This window comes from Coloeus monedula (genome assembly GCF_965178545.1).
Source record: "Coloeus monedula genome assembly, chromosome: 34".
NCBI classification, from domain to species: domain Eukaryota; kingdom Metazoa; phylum Chordata; class Aves; order Passeriformes; family Corvidae; genus Coloeus; species Coloeus monedula.
In genome coordinates this window covers 104,902-116,436 of record NC_138814.1, presented here as the reverse complement: position 1 = coordinate 116,436, position 11,535 = coordinate 104,902, and the positions used below count along the sequence as shown (strand labels likewise).

General features: G+C 60.4%; 2 protein-coding genes across 2 annotated transcripts; both read right to left on the bottom strand.

The window, feature by feature from the left end:
• Positions 1–768: 768 nt before the first annotated feature.
• Positions 769–3,121, bottom strand: RCVRN (recoverin; the record flags this gene model as incomplete). The annotated part of the gene is made up of 3 exons (XM_082299876.1): positions 769–869; positions 1,516–1,627; positions 2,741–3,121. The coding sequence occupies 3 exons, from the start codon at positions 3,119–3,121 to the stop codon at positions 784–786; spliced, it is 579 nt and encodes a 192-aa protein (XP_082156002.1). The 3' UTR covers positions 769–783.
• Positions 3,122–5,198: 2,077 nt separating this feature from the next.
• UBE2S (ubiquitin conjugating enzyme E2 S) lies at positions 5,199–10,301 on the bottom strand. The gene is made up of 5 exons (XM_082299759.1): positions 10,114–10,301; positions 9,421–9,444; positions 8,767–8,914; positions 8,039–8,229; positions 5,199–6,015 (listed from the first exon to the last, which is right to left on the bottom strand). Exons 1-5 carry the CDS (start codon positions 10,114–10,116, stop codon positions 5,722–5,724), a joined length of 660 nt encoding a protein of 219 aa, XP_082155885.1. The 5' UTR covers positions 10,117–10,301; the 3' UTR covers positions 5,199–5,721.
• Positions 10,302–11,535: the final 1,234 nt, after the last annotated feature.

Here is an 11,535-nt window from a genome sequence, read left to right as displayed (position 1 = left end):
CGTGAAAATCGCCCGAAAAACCCCAAAACCACCCCAAAAAAACCCCGTGAAAATCGCCCGAAAAACCCCAAAACCGCCCCAAAAAAACCCCCGTGAAAATCGCCCGAAAAACCCCAAAACCGCCCCAAAAAAAACCCCGTGAAAATCGCCCGAAAAACCCCAAAACCGCCCCAAAAAAACCCCGTGAAAATCACCCGAAAAACCCCAAAACCACCCCAAAAATCCGTCCGGGGGGGGGGGGGGGGGGCTGACAATAAAAAAAGATTCCCCGATTTGCCCCAAAAATCCCGTATTTCACCCCCACAAAAATCCCTTTTCTTCCCCGAAAAATTCTTTTTTTCCCTCAAAACTTTTTGCTTGAAACAACCCAAATTTCCCACCCCCAAATCCTTTTTTTCCCCTAAAATTCCCACTTTTTTCCTCTAAAACTGCTGCTTTTTCCCAAAACCTCAATTTTTACCCTTAAAAACCCTTTATTACCCCCTAAAAATCCCTTTTCCCAATAAAAACCCCTTTCCCTCCCCAAAACCCCCTTCATCCCCCAAAAACCCCAAATCCCCCACCCCAAAACCCTTTCCCCCCCCTCCCCAAATCCCTTTTTATTCCCCAAAAAAATCCATTTTTCCCCCCAAAAATCCAGTTTTCCCCCCAAAACCGCCCTTCCCCCCCCCCCAAAAAAAAACCCCACGGCGCTTTTTGGGGGATTCTCTTTATTGCCCCTCCCCCCCCGCCCCTCCCCCCGCCCCCCTGGGGCCCCTCCCCCCCTTTTTGGGGACCCCTCCCCTATTTTTTGGGCTCGTACTGGATCAGCCTCATGATGGCGTCGTTCTTCATCACGCCCTCGATGAACTCGCCCTCGGCGATCTTGTCTGGGGGCAAACGGGGCCGTCAGGGGGGCCCCGAAATTGGGGAGGGGGGCCCCGAAATTGGGGAGGGGGGGCCCCGAAACTCGGGGGTCCCCGTGAACGAGATTTTGGGGTGATTTCTTGGGGTTTTGGGGTGCTGCAAAGGTGAGTCGGGTACGGTTTGGGGGGGGGGTCAAGGGGGTCCCTGAAATGTGGGGGTTTCTGGGAGGGGATTTTGGGGGGGTTTTAGGGCAGCTTGAGGGGAGGGGTTTGGGGTAAATTTAGGGGGTTTTAGGGGGGTTTAAAGGCGCGTGATTTTGGGGTGGTTTTAGGGGTTTCAAGGAGCAGGGGGTTTTTTTCGGGGGGAGGGTTCGGGGGTCCCGAGAGGGGTTTGGGGGGGCCAAGGGGGTCCCTGAAATTTAGGGGTCTCTCGGAGGGGATTTTGGGGGGGTTTGGGGCGGTTTTAGGGCAGCTTGAGGGGAGGGTTTTGGGGTAAATTTAGGGGGTTTTGGGGGCGGTTATTTGGGGGTTTTGGGGGGGTTTTAAGATGCGGGTTTTGGGGGGTGATTTTGGGGTGTTTTTAGGGGTTTCAAGGAGCAGGGTTTTTTTTTTCGGGGGGAGGGTTCGGGGGTCCCGAGAGGGGTTTGGGGGGGGTTCGGGGGGTCCCCACCGTTTTCCCCTTTGTTGAAGTAGGCCCAGAGTTTGTCCGCCCGTTTCTGGGGGCTGTTCTCGTCCTCCGGCAGCAGCTTCTGCTCCTCCACCGGGATCATCCTGAAAATCGCCTGCGGGACCCCAAAAACCCCTCAGGAACCGCCCCGGGACCCCAAAAACGGCACCGGGGACCCCAAAAACGGCACCGGGGACCCCAAAAATGGGGTTTGGGGGGGCCTGGAACCAGCGGGGGAACTCCAAAATCGGTCTGGGGACCCCAAAATCACTCGGAGAAGCCCCAAACTGGGTCGGGGGACCCCAAAACCGGGCTCTGCTCAGCGGGGGGGGGGGGGGGATTAACCCGCCCTTCCCCCCCCCCCGATCCGTTTATCTCGCCCCTCCCCCACCCCACCCCCCCGGGGCTTTTTCCTTCCGGGATTGAAAATCCGGGATTGGGGCAGCGGGGGAGGGGCAAAGCCAATTAGCGCCCCTCCCCCACCCCGGCGTTAATTGGGGGAGAGGGGGAGAGCAGATCCTGGGGGGCAGGGAGGGGCTGGAGGGTCAGAGCCCTTCCCCCAGATCCCGATGGGAATTCCCAGATCCAGGGGATTCCCCCAGGCCAGGGATCCCCTTTTCCATGGGATCCCCTTTTCCGTGGATCCCATTATTCTATGGATCCCATTTCCTGTGGATCCCCTTTTCTTTGGGATCCCCTTTTCCATGGATCCCCTTTTCCATGGATCCCATTTCCTGTGGATCCCCTTTTCTTTGGGGTCCCCTTTTCCATGGATCCCCTTTTCCATGGATCCCATTTCCTGTGGATCCCTTTTTCCATGGGATCCCCCCCGGCCATGCGTCCCCTCTGTCCAGGGATCTCGAATCTCCTCACCGTGATGATCTCCAGCTCCACATCCCAAAACCCAAAATCCCGGATTCCCGAACTCACCGTGACGATCCCAACCCCCAAATCCCGGATTCCCAAACTCACCATGATGATCCCAAACCCCCAAATCCCGGATTCCCAAACTCACCGTGATGATCCCAACCCCCGAATCCCGGATTCCCAAACTCACCGTGACGATCTCAACCCCCAAATCCCGGATTCCCGAACTCACCATGACGATCCCAAACCCCCAAATCCCGGATTCCTGAACTCACCGTGACGATCCCAAAACCCCGAATCCCGGATTCCCAAACTCACCGTGACGATCCCAAACCCCCAAATCCCGCGTTCCCGAACTCACCGTGATGATCTCCAGCACCTCGCTCTTGCTGATCTCCCCGTTGCGATCCACGTCGAACAGGGAGAACGCCCACTCCAGCTTGAGGTGGGTTTTCCCGGACGAGGTCAGGTGCAGGGCGATGATGTACTCCCGGAAGTCCAGGGTGCCGTCGTCGTTGGTGTCGAAGCTGCGGAAGACGTGGCGGGCGTAGCCCTTGGGGTCCGAGTTGGGGAAGAAGGTGCCGTAGATCTTCTCGAACTCGGCGCGGCTGATGCGGCCGTCGGGGCACTGGCGCTGGAAGCTCTCGTACCAGCGGCACAGCTCCTCCTCCGTGTAGCGCGTGCTCATCTTCAGCTCCTCCAGGATCTCCTTGGACAGCGCCCCGCTCTTGGCGTTGCCCATGGCGGGCGAGAAGAGGCCCCCGCGGCCTGCGGAGGAGGAGGAGGAGGAGGAGGAGGAAGAGCCTGGGAGGGAAAGAGAAGAAGTTTCAGAGCCCAAAGTGAGGAGGAAGAAGGTTCTGGACACCAAAAGGAGGAGGAAGAGGAAGGGGTTGGATCCTGGAACGAGGAAGAGGAGGAAGAAGAAGGTTCCAGACCCCAAAATGCGGAGGAAGAGGAAGGGTTTGGATCCTGGGAGGAGGAGGAGGAGGAAGAGTCAGGAAGGGAAAGGGAAAAGGGGTTGAGTGGGGTAAGGAGGAGGAGGAAGGTCGTGGATCCCAAAACGAGAAGGAGGAAGAAGGTTCTGGATAAGGAGAAGGTTCCAGACCCCAAAAGGAGGAGGAGGAAGGTCCTGGAAGCCTGAAAAGAGGCAGAAGATCCCAAACCCAAAAAATGAGGATGAGGAAGGTCCCAGCCCGAAAAACACGGATGAGGAAAGTCCCAAACCCCAAAACGAGGCTGGAGAAGATCCTGAACCCCAAAATGGGGAGGAGGAAGATTCTGAACACCCCAAAAGGAGGATGAGGAAGGTCCCAGACCCAAAAACGAGGCCGAAGAAGATCCTGGAAGCCCAAAACTGAGGATGAGGAGGATGAGGAAGGTCCCAGACCTCAGAAATGAGCAGGAAGAAGATCCCAGAGCCAAAACCAAGGATAAGGAAGATCCTGAGCGAGGATGAGGAAGGTCCTGGAACCCTGAAACCGAGGCTGAAGATCCCAAACCCCAAAAATGAGGAAGGTCCTGGACCCCCAAGAATGAGGATGAGGAAGATTCCAGACCCAAAACCGAGAGTGAAGAAGATCCCAAACCCCGAAAAATGAAGCGGAAGGAAGTCCTGGACCCCGAAAGTGAGGATGAAGAGGATCCCAGACCCAAAAGCGGGGCTGAGGAAGGCTCCAGCCTCGAAGGCGAGGATGAGGAGGGTCCTTACGGGAAGGTTCTGGAGCGCGGCCGAGGATGAGGAGGGTGAGGACGAGGCTGGTGACGAAGGCTCCGCTGCTCTCACGGGGCCGGCCCCGGGTCCGGCCTTTATCAGGTGGGGTTGGGGGGGGGGGGATTTGGGGGGGATTTGGGGTGGGGGAGGGGATGAAGGTGATCCTGGCTTAGCGGGGGCACGTGGCGAGGGGGAGGGGCAGGGGGGAGGGGGAGCCCCCATCCCCCACCCCGGAGCTGGGCTGGCAGCGGGGAACCCCCGGATTGGGGACCCCCCCCCCCCAAAAATCAAACCCCCGGGAGACCCCCCCCCCACCTTGAGACCCCCAAATTCCTCCCCCTCCCCCCACCCCAATTCCCCCAAATCGGCCCCTCCCCCCCTCCTCGAGACTCCCCCCCCCCCATCTCCCCTCCCCCACCCGAAACCGGCCCCTCCCCCCTCCGAGACCCCCAAAATTCCCCCTCCCCCCCCGGGGTATCCACCCCTCCCCCCCCCCCCCCCCCCCCCCGGCACGTGCGCCCCCCTCCCCCCCCCGGGGGGTGGCAGATGGCGCTGGGGGGAGGGGAGGGGCTCCTTAAAGCCTCATTAACGTCGGGGTTAATTAATCACGCGGGGGGAGGGGTGCTTGTGTAAGGAGGGGGCAGGGAGGGAAGGGGACAGGACAGGTGAGCCCAGGTGAGCCCTGAGCGGGCCCAGGTGCCCCCGGGTGGGCGCTGCTTGTGCCCAGGTGTGCCCAGGTGTGCCCAGGTGTGCCCTGGTGTCCCCCGGCTGTCCCCAGGTGTGCCCAGGTGTGCCCAGGTGTCCCCAGGTGTGCCCAGGATGTCCCCAGGTGTCCCCAGGTGTGCCCAGGATGTCCCCAGGTGTGCCCAGGATGTCCCCAGGTGCCCCCCAGGTGCCCCCCAGGAGCCCCCACCCCCTCCTGCATCACACACCAAACTCTGCTACAAAACCAAGCCTTTAATGGGGATTTTTTTGGGGGCGTTTTCCACCTTTTCGGGGCTTTTCCCACATAACTTAAAATAACTTAAAGGGGGGGGGGAGGGGCGACCCCTCCCCCCTCACCCAAAAAACCCCGGACCCCCGCCCAAAAATCCCCCCTCCCCCCCCCCCCCCCCCCCCCCAAAAACCACCACGGCAGCGGCGCCAAAAGGGACAATTTATTCCTCCCCTCCCCCACCCCCCAAAATGGGTCTGGGGTGTCCGGGGGGGGGTTGGGGACACCCCCACTCCCCAAAATGGGTCTGGGGGGGGGTCAAGGGGGGGTCTTGGGGTTCCCAAAATGACTCTGCCGGGGTCAAGGGGACTTTGGGGTCCAAGGCTTCTGGTCCCCCCCCCCACCCCAAGGAGGACTTTGGACCCCACTCCCCCCTTAAGCGGCTCTGGAGGGGCTTGGGGACCCCCAAAATGAGTCTGGGGCCCCCAAAATGAGTCTGGGGGCTTTCAGACCCCCTGAATTGAGCCTGGGGGTGCTCTGGGCCCCCCCCCAATTGATTCCGGGCAGGGGTTTACAAACCCCAAAATGAGTCTGGGAGGCTTCAGATCCCCCCCAACCCCCCTCCCCCCCCCCAAAAATGAGTCTGGGACCCCCCAAAATTGAGTCTGGGGGGGTCTCCCCCCGCCTCCCCCCCCACTCAGAGCCTGCGCAGGGCCCGTTTCTTGTCCCCTTTCTTTTTGGGGGGGGGCTTCCTGTCCCCCGCGTGCTTTTTGGGGACGGGGCCGTCGGGGGGGAGGGGAGGGGTCCCAGGGGAGCCCCCCGAGGGGCCCGGGGGGGGGTCGGGTTTGGGGAGGGGGGGCCCGCGGGCGTGGATCTCGGTCAGGAGCCGCGCGCGGGCGGCGAAGCGCTCGAAGTCCTCGAGGAGCAGCCGCGCCGCCTCCTCGTTCAGCGCCGACTCGGGGTTGGGCTGGATCAGCAGGCATTTGATGGTCTGGGGGTGGGGGAGCCCCGTGAGACCCCCCCCCCCGAAAAAAACCCGGTCCCAAAAAAACCCGGCCCCCAAAACGCCCCGAATTCGTCGATACCCGCACCCAAATCCCGCCCGTTCTGCCCCAAAACGACCCTGTGCTGAAGCTCCTCGCCCCTCCCCAAAATTATTGAGGACTCTCCCCGAATTATTGAGGACCCTCCCCCCAAAATCAGCTCCACAAAGTTGGGGGTTTCCAAGTTAAAATGTGCCCCCCAAAATGCCCCGAATTTGTCAATATCCGCACCCAAATCCTGCCCGTTCTGCCCCAAAACGGCCCCGTGCTGAAGCTCCTCCCCCTGCCCCCCAAAATGGAACCCTCCCCAAATTATTGAGGACCCTCCCCAAATTACTGAGGACCCCCCCCCAAAAAATTGGGGGTTTCCAAGTTAAAACGTGCCCCCCAAAATGCCCCGAATTTGTCAATATCCGCACCCAAATCCCGCCCGTTCTGCCCCAAAACGACCCCGTGCTGAAGCTCCTCCCCCTGCCCCCCAAAATGGAACCCTCCCCAAATTATTGAGGACCCTCCCCAAATTATTGAGGACCCTCCCCAAATTACTGAGGACCCCCCCCCAAAAAATTGGGGGTTTCCAAGTTAAAACGTGCCCCTCAAAATGCCCCGAATTCATCAATACCCGCACCCAAATCCCGCCCGTTCTGCCCCAAAACGACCCCGTGCTGAAGCTCCTCCCCCCTCCCCAAAATTATTGAGGACTCTCCCCAAATTATTGAGGACCCTCCCCCCAAAATCAGCTCCAGAAAATTGGGGGTTTCCAAGTTAAAATGTGCCCCCCAAAATGCCCCGAATTCGTCAATACCCGCACCCAAATCCCGCCCGTTCTGCCCCAAAACGACCCCGTGCTGAAGCTCCTCCCCCCTCCCCAAAATTATTGAGGACTCTCCCCGAATTATTGAGGACCCTCCCCCCAAAATCAGCTCCACAAAGTTGGGGGTTTCCAAGTTAAAATGTGCCCCCCAAAATGCCCCGAATTTGTCAATATCCCCACCCAAATCCCGCCCGTTCTGCCCCAAAACGGCCCCGTGCTGAAGCTCCTCCCCCTGCCCCCCAAAATGGAACCCTCCCCAAATTACTGAGGACCCCCCCCCAAAAAATTGGGGGTTTCCAAGTTAAAATGTGCCCCCCAAAATGCCCCGAATTCGTCAATAACCTCACCCAAATCCCGCCCGTTCTGCCCCAAAACGGCCCCGTGCTGAAGCTCCTCCCCCCTCCCCAAAATTATTGAGGACTCTCCCCGAATTATTGAGGACCCTCCCCCCAAAATCAGCTCCAGAAAAGTGGGGGTTTCCAAGTTAAAACGTGCCCCCCAAAATGCCCCGAATTTGTCAATACCCGCACCCAAATCCCGCCCGTTCTGCCCCAAAACGGCCCCGTGCTGAAGCTCCTCCCCCTGCCCCCCAAAATGGAACCCTCCCCAAATTATTGAGGACCCTCCCCAAATTATTGAGGACCCTCCCCAAATTACTGAGGACCCCCCCCCAAAAAATTGGGGGTTTCCAAGTTAAAACGTGCCCCCCAAAATGCCCCAAATTCGTCAATATCCGCACCCAAATCCCGCCCGTTCTGCCCCAAAACAGCCCCGTGCCGAAGTTCCTCCCTCCCCAAATTATCGAGGACCCTCCCCCCAAAATCAGCTCCACAAAATTGGGGCTTTGGAAGTTAAAACGTGCCCCCCAAAATGCCCCGAATTTGTCAATACCCTCACCCAAATCCCGCTCGTTCTGCCCCAAAATATTCCTAAATTTAAGCTCCTTCCCCCAAATTTGCCCCAAACCTCTGCAGATTTGCCCCAAACCCCCCCAAATTCCACCCCGAGCCCACCAAACCCCCTCCCAGTCCCTCCCAGTCCCTCCCAGTCCCACCTTCCCCCCACAACCCCCTCCCCTCCCTCGGGGCTCCCTCTGAACCCCCCCCAAAACCCCCCAAATTTGCCCCAAACCCCATCCCAGTGGCTCCCAGTCCCACCAGTAGCACGTGGCGCAGCCCCAGCTCGGCCCTCCAGTCCCTTTTGAGGACGTTCACGCAGATTTCGCCGCTGGGCCCCACGTTGGGGTGGAAAATCTTGGTCAGGAAAAATCCCTTGGGGGGAGCGGCCGGGAAATCCTTGCCCAGCACCAACTTCATCCGGAACAGCCCCCCCGCGTACGGGGTGCCCTCTGGAACCCCAAAAGCCAAGGGTCAGCGGGGCGGGAGACCCCGAAAAACCCCCCCAAACCCCCCCGGTTCCCCCCCAAAACCAGACCTGGGCGCTGCCTTCGGCGCCCGTTTGGGGTGGGAGGGGGATTTGGGAGAATTTCGGGGGAATTCGCAGGATTTTGGGGGATCTTTGGGATGAGGGAAAGGACGTGGAATGGGGAAACCCCAAAATTTGCGAGATCAGGGGGTGGGAAACCCCAAAAAAAGCCCCAAAACCCAACCTGGCCAATGCCTCTGGCTCCCAATTGGGGTGGGATGAGGAGTCTGGGGTGATTCCTTGGGATTTTGGGGCATCCCTGGGATTCAGGAGATCTTTAGAGTGTCGGGGGACCCCTCTGTGGGGTCAACACCCCAAAACTCGGGGTCAAACCCCCCCCCCTCCAAAAAAAAAAACCAAACCCAGCGTGGCTTTGGTGACCTCGATCAGAGGCGGATCTTGGCGGGGGGGGTTCCGGGTGAGAATTTTGGGGGTCCCCGGGGATTTTGGGGGCCCCTACCTGGCCCCTCGATGGCCACCTGGACGTCGGTGACGTCCTCGTCGTTGGGGAAGACCTTGATGCCATCGGGGGGGTCGGCGCTGAGCAGTGACACCTCCCTGCACAGCAGCCGCAGCGTCTGGGGGGGCAGGTTCTCCGCGTTCGACGTCTGGGGGGGCGAATCCGGGGCGTCAAGGGGGGTCCCCAAACCTGGGCACACCCCAGGAGGGGGAAAAAGGGGCGAGCGGGATCCCCCCGAAATCGCCCTCTCCCCACTAGACCCCAAGCAGGAAGTGGAAAGTATCAAAATCGGTGTGAAAACCACCCAAAAATGGGGAGCAAAACCCACCCCCCCCCCTCTAAAATGGTTAAAACTCTTAAAAAGGGAAGGGGGGGGGGGGAGGGGGGAGTTCCAAAATCTGGGAGTCCCCGAGGAGGTGGAAAAAGGGGGGTTGGGACCCCCCGAAATCGCCCTCTCCCCACAAAATCCAAGCAGGAAGCAAAGGGCCCCCTCCCCCCCAAAAAAAGGGGGGATCAGAAACGCCCCGAAATGTTCAAACCCGCCCAAAGAACCCCAAAAGGGGGGTCAGGAAGGTCACCCTCCAAGTGATTTTTGGGGGAAGAACCCCTCCCAGTAGCCCAAAATTTGTGTCGCTTCCTCCCCCCTCCACTCACCTGCCAGGCACCGCCTCGAGGCTCCTGGGGGGATAAAAAAATTGGGGTGAACTCCAGCTCAAAACCCCCCAAAAGTCCCTAAATGCCCACAAAAACCGCCCAGGACGCCACAAATCCCCCCGCGCCCTCCAGAACCCCATCCATTTCCCCCAAATTCCTCCGAAATGTCTCCAAATATCACCCCAGAATCCCCTAATCCCAGTTTCTCTCAGGACCCCATAAAAACCCTTTAAAACTCCCTAAATTTCCCCCAAATCACCACAAGACCCCCCCAGATTGCCTCAAATTCCTTCAAAAATTCTCTAAACTCCACCCAAATCACCCCAGGACCCCCCAAATTCCCTCAAAATCCATCAAAACTCCCTAATTTCTCCCCAAATCACCACACGACCTCCCAAAACCTCCCGCAACGCCAAAATTCAATCAAAACTCTCTAAATCCCACACAAATCACCCCAGGACGCCCCAGATCCCCTCGAAATCCTTCAGAACTCCCTAAATTCCACCCAAATCACCGCAGGACCCCCCAAACCCCCTCACGACCCTCCGGGCCCGGCCCAGGCCTGGGACAGCTCCGAACCCCCCGGACAGGGCTCGGAGCGGCCTCACCCCATCCTGGGACCCCCGAAACCCTCCCATTTCTCCCTAAATTCTCTCAGAGACACCCCCCAAGCTTCCCCCAGGCCTCCCTCACCATGGCGCCGGGCTGGGCCCCAGCGTTGCCGGAGTGGCCCCGAGGAGGAAGCGGCTTCCTGGGGGTGCCCCCTGGGTTTTGACGGGGGTCCCCGCGGTGTTGGGGTGACCCCTCGGGCGGGGGGAGGCCGGGGGTCGCCCCCTCTCCCCCTCCCCCGGCAGCGCGGTCCCTCCTCCGCCGCCGCCGCCCGCCCGCCGCGCTGAGAGCCCCCCCCCAGCCGAGCCGCCGCTTTTATAACCTCGGCCGCGTTAAGCCCCGCCTATCCAATCAGTAACCAATCAGCGCTGAGCAGCTACTCCGCCGGCCAATGGGCAGCGAGAGAAAAGGCGGGCTCTGCGCGTTGATTGGCGGGTTTGTGAGGGGAAGAGCGCGGGGGGCGTGGCCTCGGCGCGTTGTTTGCGCCGTAACGGTCGGCGGAAGAGGCGGGGCCGCCGGTTTGAACGGCGTTGATTGGCGGGCACGGCTGCCAATGGGAAGTGCGGACTCGGACAGAAAGGGCGGGGCTTCCGGGAGACGAGGCTGTGCACGATTGGCAAGTGGGGCGACCAATCAGAGCGCGGGGTTTGGGGGGGGGGGGGGGGGTGTCCTAAAACCCTCCAGGGACCCCAAAAATTCCCCCCACCCCCAAAAAGGCTCAAAAACCTCATGAGACCCCCACAGATCACCCCCATCTCCCCCGAGAGCCCCCAAGATCCACCTGAGACCCCAAATCCCCCCCCCGAAATAGCCCCACCCCCTCCCCTATGGACCCCGCCCAAGACCCCCCAAAATCCCCCGAAATCCCCCAAAATTCGAGGCTAGGAGGGCAGGAAACGTCACTTTATTCCCCCTCCCCCCGCCCCTCCCCCACCCCGGGGAGGGTCCGGATCCCGAGGGGGGGAGGGGCGGGGGGAGGGGCTCTAAGGCACGTGGGGTCACGGGGAGGTCACGGGGTCACGGGGGGGGTCACGGGGGGTTCCGGGGACCCCCTCCCCCCGCTATGGCTTCGGTGTGGGCGTGACGTCATCGCGGAGGGGGTGACATCATCGGCGGGCCCAGCCCCCCGTGACGTCATCAAGGAAGGGGGCGGGGCCTTGGCAGTGATCGGCAACGTCATCGTCGGGTGGCTCCGCCCCTCGGGGAGTGACGTCATGGCAGGGAGGGGGCGGGGATCCACAGTGCTGACGTCATCGGGGCTGTGTGACATCATCGGGCAAGGCTGTGACATCATCGGCTGCTCAGGAGGAGAGGGAAGGCAGTGACGTCATCATCGCAGGTCTGTGACATCATCGGCTGAAGGGGGAGGAGGCTGTGACATCATAGGTGGGATGTGACATCACCGGCGCCCCAGGCGGGGCTGTGACATCACCAGCTGCCATTTTTGGGGGATGTGACATCATCGGCTGCTCGGGCGCGGGCTGTGACGTCATCGCTCAGGCTTAT